General features: G+C 36.5%; 1 protein-coding gene across 1 annotated transcript in view; it reads left to right on the forward strand.

Annotated features, from left to right (window-relative positions):
* Nucleotides 1-21,632, forward strand: part of ttbk1a (tau tubulin kinase 1a) — a 161,657-nt gene that overhangs the window by 75,809 nt on the left and 64,216 nt on the right. The window contains exons 8-10 of the mRNA XM_039738448.1: nt 15,236-15,301; nt 16,140-16,232; nt 16,397-16,522. Of these exons, the coding sequence (XP_039594382.1) occupies nt 15,236-15,301; nt 16,140-16,232; nt 16,397-16,522 (285 nt within the window). The remainder of the gene's footprint in view (nt 1-15,235; nt 15,302-16,139; nt 16,233-16,396; nt 16,523-21,632) is intronic.

The following is a 21,632-nucleotide window of genomic DNA, read 5'->3' on the forward strand; positions in this document are numbered from 1 at the left end:
ATATCTTAAAAAGCATTCAAGATATCTTGAAATTCATTTTTTTTCAGATATCTGAAATACATTTTTAGATATCTAAAATTAATTTCATGATATCTTAAAATGGGTCTCTGCTCCATTTCAGATATCTAACAATGTATTTCAAGATATCTCAAATTGTATTTCAAGATATCTAAAATGCATTTTAAGATATCTTTAAAAGGACACTCAATTATTTCAAGATATCTCAATAGCATTTTCAGATATCTACAATATAATTTAAGATATCTCAAATACATTTCCAGATATCTTAAAATGACTTCCTGCACATTTCAAGATATCTCAAATACATTTCAAGATATCTTATAATAAACAAGTAGTCAGTCCCATTGAAATAATAGGCAATTTTACAGGAAATGATTTTGAGATATCTTGAAATGCATTTAAGATATCTTAAAGTGCATGAAAGGTCAATTTAAGATATCTGAAAATTCATTTGAGATATCTTGAAATGCAGATACAATTATTTTAAGATATCTCAAAGCGAGTTTCAGATATCTTAAAAAGTAAATTACATTTTAAGATATCCAAAATTCATTTTGAGATATATCTAAATGTTAATTTGGCTTGCCATAGATCCTGCATATACTTGTTTTAAAATTCCTTCAGAAGTTCCAAGTCGGTAGAAGCCATCCTCTGTCACACTCATTACAACTGCCAATATATTGCGCGAATCACCTTCATGGAGCACAGTAAAATAAACTAATTTTTTGTTGAACAAATTTAAGTAAAATTGCGTATTTTGACACTCCCGAACAAAATGCAAAGTGCAACTGACAAATTCTAAGCCTGAGGCGTGCGTTAAAAGTCACGTGCCTTGCCACGTGATATTGGAAAAGAATCGGAGATGTATTTCATACTTTGCCGGTTTCTCATTTGGCATTCTATAGAATGCCTAGGAAATGTGTGAAATATGAATCATTTCATACATTGCCGGCTAGTTTTGGGCATTATTGGTTTGTTGATTTACACCCAAATGATTTATATAAAATAAAAGTCTATTATATTATATTCTTAAACCTTTTGAGATGAGCCACCACCATTGAAATTTCTGTGCATATAACAACTGTCCATTCTCATTTATAGGACATCTGCTGATTTCTTAGTCACCTCTTAGTCACCTTTCAGTACATTTTGTATATTACATCCACCTTTCTTCTGGTACATTCTTTATTTACTTGACCATCTCAGTATTTTACCTAAGCCAATTCTTCTATTTCAGTGTACATTTTGTTGTTCACTTGACCTTTATCTCATTTCCGACATTTATTAACCCTTTATGCTACTTCTTAAAGATGAATGCTATGTTACCCTAAAGGTATTCTTCCACACTTGACACTTAAAAGTACTTGTAGTGTGGTAAACTTGCATCATGGTTGTACTCAAGGCTGTATTTGCATTATGTTATTCTCTTTAAGAGATTGTGTGGTAACAATACATTTAACATCTACATTTATTCATTTAGAAGTCAGTTTCATAAAAAGCAACTTACAAAAAGAAGTCAACATAATCAAATTAATATTACTCTGGGGGACTGTTTTGGCACAAGTGTTATAGGATAAGGTTACTAAATTGACTAGCACAAGTGAAGACCAATTAGTTAATCTTTCTTTAGTTAGAGGAACTTATCAAATTCATTATCAATTAGATATATACAGTCCCGATCAAAAGTTTAAGACCACTTGAAAAATGGCAAAAAATCATATTTTGCATGGTTGGATCTTAACAAGGTTCTAAGTAGAGCTTCAACATGCAACAAGAAGAAATGGGAGTGAGACAAAGCATTTGTTGAGCATTCAACTGATTGAAAATAACGATTAAATTGAAACAGGCTGTTTTACAGCTCATCAAGATTTTAGGACCACATGCCTTTAAAAGGCCAAATCTGTGCAAAGATGTGGATTCATTGTCATTTTCTGTCAGGTAGTCACACGTTCTGATGGCAAAGGCAAAAAAACTCTCCCTTTTTGAATGTGGTTGGGTTGTTGAACTACATAAGCAGGGTCTCTCACAGCGGGCCATCGCTGCTGAGGTGGAATGCAGTAAGACAGTCATTTGGAATTTCTTAAATGATCCTGAGGGTTATGGAACAAAACAGTCAAGTGGAAGACCCAAAAAAATTTCACCAGCACTGAGCCGGAGGATCCAGTTGGCTGTCCGTCAAGACACTGGACGATCCTTGACCCAAATTAAGGCCGTTACTGGTGCTGACTGCAGCCCCATAACCATCAGACAGCATCTGAGACTGAAGGGCTTCAAAAACAAAAAAACGTCTTCAAAGACCTCGTCTCCTTGAACGCCACAGAACTGCTCGTTTGGACTTTGCAAGAGAGCACCAAACATGGGACATTCAAAGGTGAAAGAAAGTTCTATTCTCTGATGAGAAAAAATGTAACCTTGATGGTCCTGATGGTTTCCAACGTTACTGGCATGACGAGCAGATCCCACCTGAGATGTTTTCTACACGCCACAGTGGAGGGGGCGCCATAATGGTCTGGGGCGCTTTTTCCTTCAGTGGAACAATGGAGCTTCAGGAAGTGCAGGGGCGTCAAACGGCCGCTGGCTATGTCCAGATGTTGCAGAGAGCATTCCTCATGACTGAGGGCCCTCGTCTGGGTTTTTCAACAGGACAACGCTACAGTACACAATGCCTGCAGGACAAGGGACTTCTTCCAGGAGAATAACATCACTCTTTTGGCCCATCCTGCTTGTTTCCCTGATCTAAATCCAATTGAGAACCTTTGGGGATGGATGGCAAGGGAAGTTTACAAAAATGGACAACAGTTCCAGACAGTAGATGCCCTTCGTGCGGCCGTCTTCACCACTTGGAGAAATGTTCCCACTCACCTCATGGAAACGCTTGCATCAAGCATGCCGCAACAAATTTTTGAAGTGATCAACAATAACGGTGGAGCTACTCAGTACTGAGTTCATGTTTGGAAGTTTGATTTCTGTTTTGGGGGGGGGTTATGGGTTTTTTTGGATGTGTGGTCCTAAACTTTTGATCAGCTGTAAAACAGCCTGTTTCAGTTTAATCGTTTTCATTAAATTGCATGCTCAAAAAATGTTTTGTCTCACTCCCATTTCTTCTTGTTGCATGTTGAAGCTCTACTTGGAACCTTGTTAAGATCCAACCATGCAAAATATGATTTTTTTGCCATTTTTCAAGTGGTCTTAAACTTTTGATCGGGACTGTATTTACAGATAGTCTTTAAGCACTTCTTAAACACGTCTATGTTGTCATGCAGTTCAGATGAAGGTGGGCAGCTCATTACACATTAAAAGATTCTGGATTGAGATTTGATGCCACACAGAGATGGCATCACCAGATGCCATTCACTAGAGGACCTGAATGGGTGAGAAGGAGTATAGGACCTCAGTGTCTCCATATGCATAGGTGCTGAACCATTGACTATTCTGTAGGCAAGTATTATTAACAGCACAACATCAGATACATGGTGTTTGCATGAAACAGGAACTGTAAGGGAGATTGGCTTGTCGTGTCACTCATCTATTACAAGAGAAAACTTTGCAGTTGACAGTTTAAAAGACTGGAACTATACCTTTATGAGCTGGCTTATGAACTTAAAACAAAGAGCTTTTATTACACCCCACAGACTCGAGTCTATAACACATCTCTCTATTATATAAAAAAAAATCTTGAGTCGAGACGTGACCTTCTCGGAAAGACACTTTGACGCCCCGTGACAACAACCAATTTAAAACAAGATCACGGACATCTAACCTCTCAGTTGTTGGAATGCTTTTGGCAGACACACTTCGTGTGCTCTCAGCTCTTAAAAATTTTATACGTTCTAGATGGCATGTCAACGACTAAGCGAATAAGAAAGAGCAGCGCGTCAAAAAGAGACCCAAAAGCATTGGAGAGAAAAGAAGTCAAAAAAGAATGCAAAAAAAGAACAATAATAATCTATGTGCAAATTCTGAAAAGAAGTAAAGTAATAATCAGCCCGGACCAAGTGGAATTGAAAACCTCGTAGGTCCAATCGGGGTCAGAAATAAAAGACTTCATAAAGACGTTCAGAACGTTGGCACAATACACATGCAGAGCAAGTTAAAGAATATGAAAGTAGTAAAATTCAAAAGTATCAAAAAAAGAAAGTAGAGATCACATTATCAAAAATAAATGGAAATTATTACTTTGTGAAATAACGGAACAGCAAAAAGAGATTGAATATATGGACATAGGTGATATGCCAGAAGTATGTAGATATTGTAAGACTTTAAAGTTTAAGTTTGAGACTTGTAGATCGTCTAATTTGTGTTACCATCGGGAAAAGTAGTGTTGCCTCATAATAAAGAGACGTATCCGTGAGAATTAAAAGATTTGTTGTTTGCTGAAAGTGAAATCCACAAACACTACAGGAAAAATATGCAAATCTACAATAATCTGTTCGCATCATTCAGTGCTCCAAACGTAGATTTACACAATAATGGACCATACGCTAAGAGAATCTGTGGTCCCGCAACAATTAAAGCTACGACAAGTTTCATTTCGAAGAAAGAAATCACAATTTGGTCAGGTGTATATTTATGATCACACAGAAGCGATACAACATAGAATCGAATGAGTAGGTAACAATTCGCATGAAAGTAACAATCTCTTTAAATTGCATGTCCGGTTAACCAAACCCGGGGGTAGACGAGCGAAGTGAGCAGGGGGCAGAGCTCCCTAGTCTACTATGTGATTAACTCATAGTGCCTGAAATTGGCAAGTGAATCCTTAATTTAAGGCCACTCATTAAGTTGATTAGTTTTTGTCCGTAAAACAAATTGTACTTTACACTTGGTCACTTTTTAAGCCTACGTGTTTTTTTTTGTATATTATAGGTTAGTTGTGATTTTTAACCATTTCGACTAAATCAATTAATAAATAAATAATATGTACAGAAAGAAAACACAAAAGCAGGAGTCAAGACTTATCAGTGAATTATTAAAATTAAAAATCAAAAACTGAATGTTCTTTCAATTTAATTAGCATTAGGAATGGAGGATTTATTAGTTTAATACAGTACAGAATGTTTTAGCTGAAAACTTATATTATGGCATAATTAACAGAGATTTGCAGTTAGGATTCGGGTGTAATTCAAAATGGATCATATCAGGTAGGTGTGAGTCTATCAATTGAAAATCTGCTTATTTATTATAACTGGAAATGAAAAAATACACAAAACAATCTAACATAAGTTCATGTTCATTGTCATTTTGGGTATACATTGATTTGTACTGCTGAAAAACTTTCCTCTGAACATTCTGCATAGAGATTTACCAGTCTTTTCATCATAAAGTCTTCATACATAAATTTTAAAAAATAGAAAAACTTCAGGTTCCTTCCACCCATATGCATTTCTCAATGTTAGAAAACGCATGTGAAATTTAAAATTTTAGGTGAACTACTCATTCAGCTTAAAAGATGAGTGGACCTTGTGGCATTGTAATCAAATCACATTCTATCACTGTATAAACACTGCTTAACATGAAGTATATTTTATATTCAGCTTCTTGTAATGTAAGCAATGAAGTAATCGTTTGTCATTTTTATATAATCTGCATTGCACAGTTACATTTGTTAATCGTGAATTATTTTCTAGCTTATGTCCATTTTTTAAAGCCCCTTTTTACCAGTCAGGTGTGCATGGAGGCTGAGCCTCTCCTGGCATTAATAACCACTAGGCAGAAACCAGCGATGTTAAAATCTCTATATTGTTTTTTACAGTATATATATATATATATATGTTATATTTGTAATGGAAATGCACTCCTTGAATTATGTAAATAATCGAGTAGCAAGCTAAGATGTTTAATACTCAAAGCAAGAATGTTCAGAAAATATAATACAACTTTAATGAAAGTAATCTGTGGTGGGCTGGCACCCTGCCCAGGGTTTGTTTCCTGCCTTGTGCCCTGTGTTGGCTGGGATTGGCTCCAGCAGACCCCCGTGACCCTGTAGTTAGGATATAGCAGGTTGGATAATGGATGGATGGATGAAAGTAATTTAATTATTGATTTATTAAAATGTATTTATTGGACTGATTCATGGGATCAAAGATGCATATTAATAGGCAACATTATTTTAAAACAAACAAAATTAGTGCCTTTGTTAACCTGCTTTTAAGAATTTAAAGTTCGGTTTAACTTGGAAAGCGGAAAAGGGGAAGGGTGGATAAGGGTCAAAGTGTTTGAATTTTTCAAGTATTTTCTCATTCTGTTAACTCTGAATAAAAAGGCAAAAGTTCACTTTTATTGGAATTAAATTATACAACAGGTGTTTCTTTTTAGCGTGTATATAAAAGAGCTTGTTCAAAGCTGACATCTGTGAGTGTCTTAAAACAGTACCTTTCACAGGCACTTCTGAGTGCGGCTACAGGAAATGAATAATTAATTTGCTTCCAGAATGTGGTGTAGTGAGGCGCTGTGTTTTTAACAGAGTCAGCTGCTTTTTATTGATTAAGTCTTTAGTGGCTTCGTCTGCACTGCAGTCATTTTTAGACTAGAAGCCTTCCCTGTAAAATCAACGGATGCAGCGTCTTTAAAATAAAAATAGAATTTCAGAATTAACACACTAAATTTATATATAGAAATGTTTATTTTTTGTAAGCATCATGACTAATTTGCTGTTTGTGGAAATATACTGTTTATTATAAAAAAATGAAAGGTTCTAGTATACAATGTCTGTATGTTGGTGTATGCATTCTTATCTATCTATCTATCTATCTATCTATCTATCTATCTATTATATAGTGCCTTTCATATCTATCTATCTATCTATCTATCTATCTATCTATCTATCTATCTATTATATAGTGCCTTTCATATCTATCTATCTATCTATCTATCTATCTATCTATCTATCTATCTATCTATCTATCTATCTATCTATTATATAGTGCCTTTCATATCTATCTATCTATCTATCTATCTATCTATCTATCTATCTATCTATCTATCTGTCTATTTATCTATCTATCTATTATATAGTGCCTTTCATATCTATCTATCTATCTATCTATCTATCTATCTATCTATCTATCTATCTGTCTATTTATCTATCTATCTATTATATAGTGCCTTTCATATCTATCTATCTGTCTATCTGTCTGTCTATCTATCTATCTATCTATCTATCTATCTATCTATCTATTATATAGTGCCTTTCATATCTATCTATCTATCTATCTATCTATCCTGTCTTTCATATCTATCTATCTATCTATCTATCTATCTATCTATCTATCTATCTATCTATCTATCTATCTATCTATCTATCTGTCTGTCTGTCTGTCTGTCTGTCTGTCTGTCTGTCTATCTGAAGATCCCTATTTTGAAAGGACATCAATATTACATACTGTATGTACTATATGCAGTATATTGTTTCTGTGTTTTTTTATCATGATTTGTGTTAAGGCAAATAACTTGATAAGGCAATATGTTATTGACTTGAAGTAAACTGAATTAAATTACAATGTAAAAATAATATAGATTGGGAACCCAGTAAACTTTACACAGTATGAAAAATATCTTAAACTGATAAGAGATGAATATTTAACCTAGAGAGATTCCCTAAACAATGTTAATATGTAATGAGTATACCATTAAATCTTTCTGTAATTGTCGCAATTAGATATTATATGTAAAATAATGAAAGAGAACTGTTAAAATTTCAATTTGCATGCAGGAGCATTAACAGGCAATAAATTGTTTTTACTTCATTTCATGCTATGTTGGATTACTGCATTCAGTCAGTCAGTCATTGACCAACCTGCTATATCCTAACTACAGGGTCATGGGGGTCTGCTGGAGCCAATCCCAGGGCGTAAGGCAGAAAACAAACCCCAGGCAGTGCGCCAGCCCACTGCAGGACACACACACCAAGCACACACTAGGGACAGTTTAGGACCTCCACTGCACCTAATCGGCATGTCTTTGGACTGTGGGAGGAAATACGGGGAGAACATGCAAACTCCACGCAGGGAGTACCCGGGAAGCGAACCCAGGTCTCCTTACTGGGAGGCAGCAGCGCTATCACTGCACCACCGTGCCGCCTCCTACTGCATTCAACTACTGCTTTATTCATATATTGTTCAAATAGTTTTGTTTTTACTTGTGGTAAGAAAATTGCAGCATTCTCCTGCAATGATCATTACAAGACATAAATTCATATAGCTGCTCTTCTGAAGCCTTATTTTGGACTGTCAGTTATCGACCAATTTCAAAATATTACTTCTAACAAAAAACACTGTAAATAGATATGTTTGGTTAAAGAAAGTATATATTGTGACAGTAGAGGGCGCTGTCGCTCCTCCAAACCCGCAGACAACACGTTCAGACACCAGGTAAAATATCAGAAATAAATGTAATTTCTTGAATTATGTGCAGAAAGCACCTCCACCCCCACACTACACAAATAATAAATCAATAATAACAATAATCAATCCTCCTCTACACCCAGCAGCTCTGTCACACCCGGAAGTGCTTCTGTCCCTAAGTCCATGTGAACCCATAGCACTTCCGGGTCAGATAAAATCTACTCCTTTTCTTCAGCCCGGAAGTACTTCGTTTCTCCTGTCCCCATGACTAGGGAGTACTTCCGGGATATAATAGAAACACTCATGCCTCCCTGCAGCATCCCCTGGCGGCCCCTAGCAGGGCTGTGAAGCCGAGCTCCATTGTCCATGATGCCCTCCGGGAATTCGGGGCACCTCCATGTTGCAGGGAGGACTCCATCTAGCGGTGTGGGGGTGTTGGCCGGGATAAACTGCCGGCCATCTCTCACAATATTTAATACTAACCATGTGCACCCAACTACATTGTGCGTGTTAAAGTTGTCTGTGAAGGGCTCCCTGTTTAAACGCGGCTGCCAGTCGTGAACTGGGCCCTTCGTCGCACAGCATTATGATTTTTTATAAGGGAAACAAAATTACAAAAGAAAACCCTTGGATATTGATTCGATAGGAATGGCCTACTTGGAATCACTGTCAGAATAGTAATTATGTGGTGGTGTAGGAGCATTTCTACTTCTGTCCGTTCACAGTCCGTCTCGTTTTCACAACACTGTCGTTTCCTCTCACGATGTCTTCTCAACCTTTCTCCAATCTCGCAGGTTGCTTTGTGGCAATCCAAAGAGTAAGGCAATATACACGGAGCAATGGTTATAAAAGGGGGACACGTAGGTATCCAGGTTCTTTAAAGCATAAATAGGGATCACTTCACTGACATGTGAGCAAGCCACGGTACATCTGTGAGACGCGCAGCACTCGCCGGCTACACCGTAACAATAATAATTTCTGGAACGTGCTGTTATGTTGTCATTCATTTTACCCACGTGTCTTTCTTTCATTCATATGTCACGTAGGCACGTACCTTTTATCTTCGGCAATCTCATTCTCTAACCAGGCCTCAGGAGCTAACCAGCGTAACACTGTCCACCACCCCTTTCGTTATTCCGGCACATTGTTGACATCCGTGAGTAACAACAACGTACTAAACTGGAAGGTGATCTACGCATGCGTGGAATTCGCAGACAAACAAAGATCAAGATCTAAATGAAGATCTCTTTAGTTAATTTAAAGCACAACAATTTGTGTTGTTTGAATGTCTGTGTTTTGAGGTGTGACTGGAGTACTACAGTCTTCAGTAGTATAAGCCTGGAGGAGATTCTTAATGCAATGCCTATGTTTTAGCTGTCTCTCTACTGCCATCTAGTGCTTCTTCTTCTAATTCATTTGCGGACAAACAAAGATCAAGATCCAAATGAAGATTATATATAGAGATTAGCCTTCATAAAATAAGACTAATACATAAGACAGGTATAGAATGTTGAGCCTGTAGTTCCAGAGCAGGTCCTTCTACTGATGTGAGGAGTACCCCTTATGATGATAGATTATATGTAAAATGAAGACCCATTTCTTTAACATGACATACCCATACTTAAAATGCGGACTAGTGTGTTCATACTGTAAAACATCTGGTTTTATGTTTGTTTGTTTGTTTGTTTTTCCCCCCTTGTGGCTTAACAAAGCGAGTTCAGAATGGCTGGGACGGGAGTCTTTAGTATCAATAATGACAGACACGTGGCTAGTGTGGAGTTTTTGTTCTCCTCTCCTCTAACCACCTGGGTAACTTTCTGTTGGCGTGGTGTCTGGTCCAGTTTAGCCTAGGTTTATTTCTGCACTGCAGCAGTTCATGCGACTCCATCTCTGTAAAGGATATATTTTACATAGTTTTGCTTTTTTTTTTTAATATCTTTTAACACCCACCCCCAATGGAATGTGCTATATAAAAGTTAACTGTATTAATCTGAATATGTGTTGTGCTTAGATCAGTCTTTTATTGTAGCTTTAAAATTAGAATCTGGTGAAGAGAGCTAAATCACCTAAGAAGGAAAACGAAAAACAGCAGTGAGGTCAGTTGAACATTTTCTTCTGCAGGTCCTTACAAACAGGGGAATGATATCTCTCAGAATGATGCAGAAGACTAGTACATGGACTTTAGAAAAAAAAATAGTTTATTATAAGAAGGAACGCATTGTTTTCCAATGATAGGTAAAAGGAAAACAAAATATAATATAATAACTTACTGTACTAGATATTTGCTTTACTAAATATGTATTTCACTTCAGTTGACGCAGTCACAGTGAAATGACAAAATGTGTAATTTCATGGTAATCTGTATTTTGTTGGTCATTTAATGATATTGAATATCTGATGAAATATAAATGCTGCTGTTCTACAATGTAACACAATAGCATATTACAGTAAAAGCTGCCATTACGATCACCAGCTTTTAATGTGTCGTATATCTTGCAGCCTTACATTAGACGTGTCCATTTTAAAGAAGATGTCTATCGCTGTACTTCAATTCCCTCCAACCTGACCTGCTTGCTTTTTTGTCACATTCAAACTTGTGTTTTTAATCATTTTCCATATTTTTATGGTAACACTGAATATCGTTCTTTTTCTTTATGTTAATTAAATTGAAAATGAACAAAGAAATCAAGACAGCCAGTGTGCTCAGTGACCCAAAACACAAAAAGACATAAGGAATGATATTCTTATGTTTAGGTTTTCTCTTAGGACAGAAGCAAAGCATAGTGAGCCAAACAGTGGTGCTGCTACCTGTGTTTGTAATTTGGTAATAAAAGAGAATTTCAAAAATAATTGATATTTTTTTATGTTCTATTTTTTTGATTTATCTATTTTGTTAGGATCTGTTTACAGCAATATTAAGTACTGCTTTTAAATATTTATGAGTGTACAATCAATTTATACTGGATGTGGACTAATTAGAATGTTGTAGGAAATAAACAATCACAGAATGTCACACGGAACAATGCACTTGAATATAAAAAAATCATTCAGTTTTAAGTTGAGAACTAGTGACTTTGTTCTCAGAACTGAACATCTCCATTAAACTTGTTTAAAATTGCAGCTAAAAAAACGGATGGATGAATAAATGAGTGGATGGTGATTTGCTTTTTTCTTTTATTCATTACTTTATTTTATGTGCTTTATTCTGTTTTTTTTTTCATATTAAGTTATTTTTCTTTTTTGTGTTTTACAGTTCCTTTTGGCCTTTTGTTTTGAAGCATGTGTGAAGTTTTACACCAACTACTGCTTGTTTCCATCTCAGTATGATTACAAAGAATAAAGTTTTGTGGTCTCTTCAAGGTTTTTATATCAGATATGGTAGGCAGGGGTCTCATCTGGAACATTTTGAACCATCCATGTCATGCTGTGGCAACACAGAAGTTTTTCTGAAGGTATTTAAATAATTATTAGCATATGCTTTTAACCCTATACAGTATATTGAATATAGTTACATTTTCAAGGTTGTTCATTTGTTAACCTTCTTATTGTATAATCATTTTTGTAATTTAAATACATATTTTAATCTTTAATTTTTGGAGCACCCTAGTCATTATCATTGTTCAGTTTTCACTGAGCATCTTAACCTATTATGTAGTATATAACTAATATGTTGTCACTCATATCACAGAATTTTATCCTTAGTAACTTCCAGCCTCAAATAGGAGCTAAATCATATGGAGGCAAGTTATATATTTATATTGTTTCATTAAAATTTAATTTCTTTAGTAAAAACAAAACAAACGTCTAATTGATTTAAAGCAAAAATGGGAAAGAAAAAATAAATCCCTGATTATAATTACAGTTACAATTTCAGAATATGATACAACACTAGATGTGTAAGCCCATGCTGTAAGAAGCCCAGGGTCCTAGAAACTATGGAAATCGTCGGAAAAAAAATTTTTTAATGTAGAGATGTCAGTTAATTGAAAGGAACTATACTGGGCGTCTCTCTCTTAGGAGGATTCGTTTTGTCGACGTGCTCACCTTGTTTGTTCATTAGCGGCTAAGCGAGTTTGTCTTTCTTCTGAGGTTTCGTTTTGCCGATGTGCTCGCCTCACTGATATTATTAGCGGCTAAGCGAGTTTGTCTTTCTTCTGAGGTTTCGTTTTGCCGACGTGCTCGCCTCACTTGTATTATTAGCGGCTAAGCGAGTTTGTCTTTCTTCTGAGGTTTCGTTTTGCTGGCGTGCTCGAGTTTTCTGTTTCCTCGGAGGTGGAGCCCTTTCCCCGACTCCACCTCTCACTCCCGGACAGACACACACACTTCCACGCATAGTCATTTATATATAAGATGAGCACAAGTGATATTGTATTTTATTAATAATGTGAAACAAAAGAAACAAGCTTACTGTGCATATTTCACTGCATCACTTTCAATTTTAAATTTTTTCATGCATTTTTGATATTGTATCCATAAAACTTCATGATTCATTTTTTTATTCATTGGCTGCATGTTTTTCTTTTTTCACATGCATACAATAATGATTGATTAGGCATAGCATCATCAGTGAGTTTACAGGACACCAGAGGAGTACAGAACCTTATTTTGTGGTGCCATAGCACCCGCAGGTTTTCACTTCAACAGCTTGTTAATGTGATGTCAGTTGGTATTGCTAGTTGTAGTTGTATATCAGTAGGTGAAATGACGCAGCACACTGCAATATTTCATTGAGCTCTGTAGTCTTTTACTTTTGTTTGAAAATTGGAAAGATTCTCATTGCCGTCAAAACGTTACTGAACAATAATATGTTTTGTTTGCACATCTACAGTCATGGCCGAAATTATCGGCACCCCTGGAATTGTCCCAGAAAATGCACCATTTCTCCCAGAAAATTGTTGCAATTCCAAATGTTTTGGTATACACACGTTTATTTCCTTTATATGCATTGGAACAACACAAAAAAACAGAGAAAAAAAGCCAAATCTGACATCATGTCACACAGAACTCCAAAAATGGGCCAGACAAAATTATTGGCACCTTTTCAAAATTGTGGGTAAATCGTTTTATTTCAAGCATATGACGCTCGTTTGAACTCACCTGTGGCAAGAAACAGGTGCTGGCAATATAGCAATCACACCTGAAGCCAGTTAAAATGGAGAAAAGTTGACTCAACCTTCCTGTTGTGTGTCTGAGTGGGCCACACTAAGCATGGAGAACAGAAAGAAGAGCAGGGAATTGTCTGAGGACTTGAGAACAAAAATTGTGGAAAAATATCAACAATCTCAAGGCTACAAGTCCATCTCCAGAGATCTTCATGTTCCTTTTTCGACTGTGTGCGCAACATAATCAGGAAGTTCACAACACATGGCACTGTAGCTAATCTCCCTGGACGTGGATGGAAGAGTAAAATTGATAAAAGACTCCAACAAAGGATAGTCCGAATGGCGGATAAACAACCCCAATCAACTTCAAAACATATTCAAGCTCTTCTGCAGACTCAGGGTGCAACAGTGTCAGCTGGAACTATCCATCAACATCTGAACGAAATGAAACGCTATGGCAGGAGAGCCACGAGGACCCCACTGCGGACACAGAAACATAAAAAAGCCAGACTGGAGTTTACCAAAATGTACTTGAGGAAGCCAAAATCCTTCTAGACGAACGTCTTGTGGACAGATGAGACCAAGGTAGAGCTTTTTGGTAAAGCTCATCATTCTACTGTTTACAGAAAACGGAATGAGGCCTACAAAGATAAGAACACAGTATCTACAGTCAAACATGGCGGGGGTTCTAAGATGTTTTGGGGATGTTTTGCTGCCTCTGGCACTGGATGCCTTGACTGTGTGCAAGGCATCATGGAATCTGAAGACTACCAAAAGATATTGGGGCACAATGTAGGGCCCAGTGTCAGAAAGCTGGATCTGCATCAGAGGTCATGGGTCTTCCAGCAGGACAATGACCCCAAACATACCTCTAAAAGCACCCAGAAATGGTTGAAGACAAAGCGTTGGAGAGTTCTGAAGTGGACAGCAACGAGTCCGGATCTAAATCCTATTGAACACTTATGGAGAGATCTCAAAATTGCTGTTGGGAGAAGGCGCCCTTCACATCTGAGAGACCTTGAGCAGTTTGCAAAAGAAGAGTGGTCGGAAATTCCAGCTGCGAGGTGTAACAAGTTGTTGATGGTTATAGGAAGTGCTTGATTTCAGTTATTTTTTCCAAAGGGTGTGCAACCAAATATTAAGTTGAGGGTGCCAATAATTTTGTCCAGCCCGGTTTTTGAGTTTTGTGTGAAATGATGTCAGATTTGGATTTTTTTCTCTGTTTTTTGTGTTGTTCCAATGCACATAAAGCAAATAAACGTGTGTATACCAAAACATTTGTAATTGCAACAATTTTCTGGGAGAAATGGTGCATTTTCTGGGAAAATTCCAGGGGTGGCGATAATTTCGGCCATGACTATATAGACTATATTTTAATTCTTCATTTTTTTTAATTTATTCATTTAACAATAATGCTGAAGTAACACATTACACAGTAGTTTAACAGCCAGATTAATATCAATTGCATCTGTACTGTATGTGTCAATCATAAAGTCACAATTCTAATATGTGTTTAGGAAAAACAAGATAGAAATTTAGAAATCAAAAAGTTAAATACTAATAAAAGCATGAACAATAAGCATTATGTCTTCTTAAAAGTCAGACACCTTTTACTGTTAAATTATTTTTCTAATTAAGAAATTTGTTGGAATGAAACCTCCAGCTGTAGCTGTCCAAAATAACTGCCTTAATAAAAACTCATATTATAAGAGAAGTCATGTATCACAATATGTATTGTTGGGTAATTTACATTTCTTGCTATTTTTACAGCCTAGAAATGTTGCTGGATTCAGAGGAACTGTACGCTATGCTTCAGTAAATGCACATAAAAACAAAGTAAGTTTTTTTTTTTTAATTTGGAGCTTGTTTAACTATATGGGAGTGGCACAGTGACGCAGTAGTTAGTGCTGCTGCCTTTAAGAATCCTAGGCTTGAATCTCATGCATGGGCTTTATCCAAATCCAATGTCGTATGATGTGATATCATCTACTGCTGAATTCTGCTCTGTACTTATAATATTTCTATTGTACTATTGTATCGTATTGAGGATTACTTGTGTTCTGTGCTGTGTATTGTGTTGTATTTACCTCCTTTTTTTGACACCCACTACATGCCCAACCTATTTGGAAAGGGATCTCTCTTTGAACTGCCTTTCCCGAGATTTCATCCCCTTTTTTTTTTCCCCCTACAAGGTTTTTTTGGGAGTTTTTCCTTGTCTTCTTAGAGAGTCAAAGCTGGGGGGCTGTCAAGAGGCAGGGCCTGGTAAAGCCCATTGCGGCACTTCTTGTGTGATTTTGGGCTACACAAAAATAAATTGTATTGTATTGTAAGTAGAGTGTGTGCATTCTCTTAAAGTACTCCGACATCCCCAGAAACATGAAAGTTGGGTTAACTGGTGATTCCATACTGGGTGTGAGTGTGGGTGTTTGTGGGAGTGAATCCAGTTATAATATGGCACCTTGTTCAGACCTTGAACTAAATGTCGCAGGGATTCACTTTGGGCAATTTGATTAAGCAGGTTTGAGAATTTCCTGTTAATTACGTGAGACTACTGTATACTAAGTAAAGAAGGTTGTTTCTGTTTTTATTGAGCACAGTGGCACTGCGGCCTCACAGTTCAAAAGCCCTGGATATCATTCAGGAAAATCTGTCTGTCTGTCTTTTCATTTTACAGGAAATGGGCCGCCATGATGACCTGTGGTCCTTATTTTACATGTTAGTAGAATTTGCAGTTGGACAATTACCATGGCGAAAAATTAAAGACAAGGTAAATCCATTTTAATATTAATATTTCCACAAAATCAATGTTTTTAAATAATAAACGGCTATGTCAAGATTATTGGGTGTATGGGCAAATTTATGCCTACATTTATTAAAACATTGAAAAGTTAATGACACTTTTTTCAATTCTCTATTAATATTTTCAAACAGGAGCAAGTGGGTCAAATCAAGGAGAGATATGATCATAGAATGCTGCTAAAACACATGCCTTCTGAATTTCATATCTTTTTAGATCATGTATCAAGCCTTGATTATTTTACTAAACCAGACTATCAGGTAATAAATATCTTTAATAATCCACATAATTTGCAAGTGTACAGGATAGTTGCACAAATTGTTTTTCATAAAGATATACAGAGTGAGCTGTTTAATTATATTATTTGCATTTTTTCCTTTCAGTTTAATACTTCAAAAGCCATACTTTTTTTTTTCTATTTTAAATTCTAATCTTGCTGTAAGTCTTTGTATGTGATTTATTACATTTAAGAATGAAATGGGCTTTTTAAACAGTGAATAAATCATCATAGCTGACATTAAAACATTTAATCAAACTTTGTCACAATCATGGCATTAGTGCTTTCATATGGGATTTATTTCCAAAGTAAAACTGGTTTTCTAAAAACCACTCCAGTTGGCTTGACCTCTGCTTGATATCTTTATTTCTAGAACTTTTAACTAAAAATAAAACTTGTCCGCAAGCAGTCACATTTTTTTTAATGTAACATGCCTAATACAGCAGGAGTTTATCTTTTGCCTTAACAATTCAAGGTTTTATAATCTGTATGTTTCTGCTAGATATATGAATTTTATGAAGATCATGACTAAAGGTTTTCTGTGTACAACATAAAACAGGTGACAGGACAGTGCTTCTTGTTAAGGATGATAAAGGCACTTCATCCGGTGATCATATAGTATGTAATTCATCTCATCATAGATATACCAATAATTCTCTATGATAAAAAAAAATTAAAATCTTAATGTCTTCAATTTCCAAGTTGACAAGTTGCTTAATAAACATAAACTACTTCGCCTTCACGATTAACATGTGGGTCATTGAACAGATCAAATGTAATTACAGATATATAGAAAATGTATTTTTTAGTACAAAAGCATAAGAACTCTTCTACTCTTCTCCTTCAACGTATTATCCTTGCAAACCTATAATATAACTGTTTTACTAAGGATAATAACTATCTGGAAAAATGAAGAATTGAACATTAAAATGTAACATTTTGTATTTTGTTATGCAGAAGACATTTTCTCAAGCCACTTGACCAAGTAAACCTCTGGAGCTAAGCATCTTATTTGCACAGACAGCTATAAGACAAAAAAGTCCTACAGTATGTAGTATCGCCTGGCTGTAGGTATAGCAGCTGACACAATTTCACATACAGTATGTATCACACTAGTTATCTGCACAGTAATTTTCATCTGTTTTCAAGTTTTAATTAAATCTAGCAATGTTTTCAGTAGAATTTACATTGAAATGTTCAGATTAAATTAGTATTTTGTATTCTGAACTTGAATCCTTTGCTAGCACAGGGTAAACTCCTCATTTTCACCTGGAGCTCAAGACTGAACTGTTATCAATGACAATTGCAGTCTCAGCTCTCCTGTCTGTTCAAACTTGCAGCATGTGCTATTCCATTATCACCTAACATCCTATAACCAAGTACTCGGGTGATTTTAGTTTATTTATACCAAATCAAATATTGTGAGACTATGGTAAAATGTTCAGTCAAGAGATTAATAAGTAACTGCAGATTATAATACATAAATAAAATAAATATCAGATTATTAAAATTTGATCCCAAAAATATGCACTGCATAGGTCTGAATCTCAAATAATGTTATTTGTGGGATATTGTTGCTGACACTGTAGCAATATTTATTACATAATTTATTTCATACAATACAAAATAATAATATGTATGTATGTAAGTATGCAAACCATAATAAAAATTGTAATGAACAGAGCAAAAATAATAAACTATTAATTTTAGCACAAAATAATTAATGCCTTTATACTATTAGTGTTTTTGTTTCCTTCAAAAATGTTTTACCAGTCAGATTTTCAAGTTATTTCAGTCTTCAAAGTGAGTGAGGATGACTTGAGTAATGTCAGTAAACATATCTATCTATCTATCTATCTATCTATCTATCTATCTATCTATCTATCTATCTATCTATCTATCTATCTATCTATCATATAGTGCCTTTCATACATATCTATCTATCTATCTATCTATCTATCTATCTATCTATCTATTATGTAGTGCCTTTTCTATCTATCTATCTATCTATCTATCTATCTATCTATCTATCTATCTATCTATCTGTCTATCTATCTATCTATCTATATCATATAGTGCCTTTCATACATATCTATCTATCTATCTATCTATCTATCTATCTATTATGTAGTGCCTTTCCTATCTATCTATCTATCTATCTATCTATCTATCTATCTATCTATCTATCCTATCTATCTATCTATCTATCTATCTATCTATCTATCTAGATATATACACTAGGGGGCTCTGCCCCCTGCTCTCTTTGCTTGCCAACCACTTCACGTCTCTGCCACTCATGTATGTGGATTTCACATTCTCCAAACAACAAATCTTTTAATTCTCGTAGATGCGCCTCTCCATTGATAAGAAACATTACTCTTCCCGGATGGCAACATGAATTAGACGATCTATAAGTCTCCAACTTAAAATTTAAAGCCGAACAATATCTACATACTTCTGTCACATCACCTATGTCCATAGATTCAATCTCTTTTCGCTGTTCTGTTATTTCACCGAGTAATAATTTCCATTTGTTAGCGCTAATGCGATCTTTGCTATCAGTTTTTCGGGACTTTCAAATTTTAGTGCTTTCATAATCTCTAACCTGCTCTGCATGTGTATCGCAACAATGTTTTTGAACCTCTTTATGACATTCTGCTTTTTCTTCTGCTCTTTGTCTTTTATTTCTGACCCCGCTTGGAGTTGAGAGCGCAGGAATTGTGTCTGACAATAGCATTCACACGAATGAGAAGAGAGTGGACCGTGGGCGTGGTTGGGAATGTTTGAGAGGAGGACGGGACTTGTCAAAATCTTTTGGCAAAAAGTCTCATCTCACAGGACCTGAAATTATCTCTCGTGGGAGTTATTATTATCTCTGAGAATTATCTCCGAGAATGTCTCGTCTCAGGATTTCCTTTTATAATATTAGCACCGGGAAACACCTGTTAATTAAATTAAATAACATTTTAATTTTAAATTAATTAAATGGGCTGAATGGTGAAATATTAAGTCTGTCTATTTCAATCACATTGCATATTTACAAACCTCTGTACCCTCCTTTCCTTGTATGTCTTGTTGACTTTTTACATTGAACATTCTAGTCCTTATGCCCCTCTTTTTTGTGATTCTTGTTGCCTTTCTATGTCAGATGTTCGTCCCTGTTGTGGACACCAGGCGATGCAACACACGGACATAAGTCACACAGTTTACTTTCTTGCGCTAGCCACTTGCTTTTGGTCATCGGACTTTCTCCTCCTTTTGTTGATGCCAGACAACATTACCCACGTGCAAGGGCACAGATGCTGGCCAAACTGACGTCTTATCACTTTATACATACAAAGATAAAGCAAAGTTTAGCCTCTCACTCATAAACAAAAGCACTATTTCCCATTTAGCTAAGATGCTGAAATTTGACCGGATGGTAAAACATAGTCAGTATGTATATCTATATTTAGGGATAAATAACCCCCAACAGCAGAAAAACGAAATGCTCCAAAATCTCAAAAATGCCACAACATATTTGATTGAAATTTGGTGATGTAGAAAAAAACAAAATTAGCCGACACTTGTTTTTTTATTTGTTGATATTTGTCATTAATACTCTAGCAGGAAGGACATTCTAACGCACTGCATACACCATTTCACCAATGTGCTGATAGCAATCTCATGGAGAAATAGGCTATGCCAGTTTATGCAAACGAAGGCTGTCTGCGGAAGTGAAGTTAAAGGAGCAAAGCTTGACGAAGCTTGAAGAAAATGTGTTTAGCAAGTGTTTGCTGGGTGCTGTGGCTGTGAGCATAGAGTCAATTTTGAGCAACTGATCCAATAATATATCTTACCCTCCCACCCCCTTTGTCTTATCTGCAGTCTTGTGCAAATGTCAAAATGGGGACTACATTTCCCATTAGCTGGTGCTCTGTTCCAGACAATTTCCTTACGAAGTCTGAATAAGAGCATTGATAGATGTGGCATGTCATCCAAGGCATCAACTGCTGCATTTTTTCCACAACCACTTTGTGATAACAGTTACATGGTCTCCTTGGATTACAGCATCTATATATATAATTCACTAAGGCAAGACAACCATGGAAAGCACGCCGGAAGGGGCGGGGATTCACTGAGCCGCTGACAAGTAGGACACCTATGGCGCACGCAGGAAGGAGCCACCAAGCCACCTTGACTGTTCATAGAGGCATGTTTCTCGCGGAGGTGAATCGCCATATGCAGCGTGTAAAACGGTTTGCGAGGGGTATCCCATGGAATCCTTAAAAAAAACCTTTCAAACTGAGGTTAAAACACAATGAAGTAAGCAGTCTTTAAAAACCGAGTTTTCGGTTACAACGCACGACCACGTGCACCATAACAAACTGTTTTACACACTATATACAGCAATTCGCATCCGCGACAAACATGCGTCTTTTTCACTCATGGACAATTATATGTTGCTCTCTCCAGAGTTCCATCTTTTCATTCACTTTCTGTTGTATCCTCAAACCCTACCTTTTTAGACAGCTGTGTCTTTCCATAAGTGTTCAACCATCCATAAATAATTATGCGGCGTTTGTTATGCCGCGGCTTCACTATTGTGTTGTATTTTGCTCTCTCCAGAGTTCCATCTTTTCATTCACTTACTGTTGTATTCTCACACCAACCCGTTTTAGACAACCGTGTCTTACCAGAAGTGTTTAGCATTCAATTAATAATTATGCATGAGATTGAGCGTGTGTCTACCCGGTGCAGAGAGGCGTGGGTAAGCCGTTGAACCCCATTCGGGCTGCAAACCGTGGAATTCCCACTAAGTGCGACTCATACGCTCCCACTGATTACGTCCCTACCCTTTGTGCACACCCCCCTCCCACCTCGCGTCTACCGTGGTCGGGTGTCTTGGTGGATTATATATAGAAAAGCAGCCAAAACCGCACAGAGCAATGAAACGTCTCATCAGTCACAGGTGCATCTGGACTGTGTAAAGACGACAACGACTCCAGTGACGAGTTGGAGGTGGGCACATGAGCGGGCAGTGCATACTGAACGAGAAATCAGCAGAGTAGCATGACGGAGGGAGCCGAGTGGATGTCCTTCTCCTCTCCTGC

The sequence above is a fragment of the Polypterus senegalus genome, chromosome 16 (genome assembly GCF_016835505.1).
Source record: "Polypterus senegalus isolate Bchr_013 chromosome 16, ASM1683550v1, whole genome shotgun sequence".
Lineage (NCBI taxonomy): Eukaryota > Metazoa > Chordata > Cladistia > Polypteriformes > Polypteridae > Polypterus > Polypterus senegalus.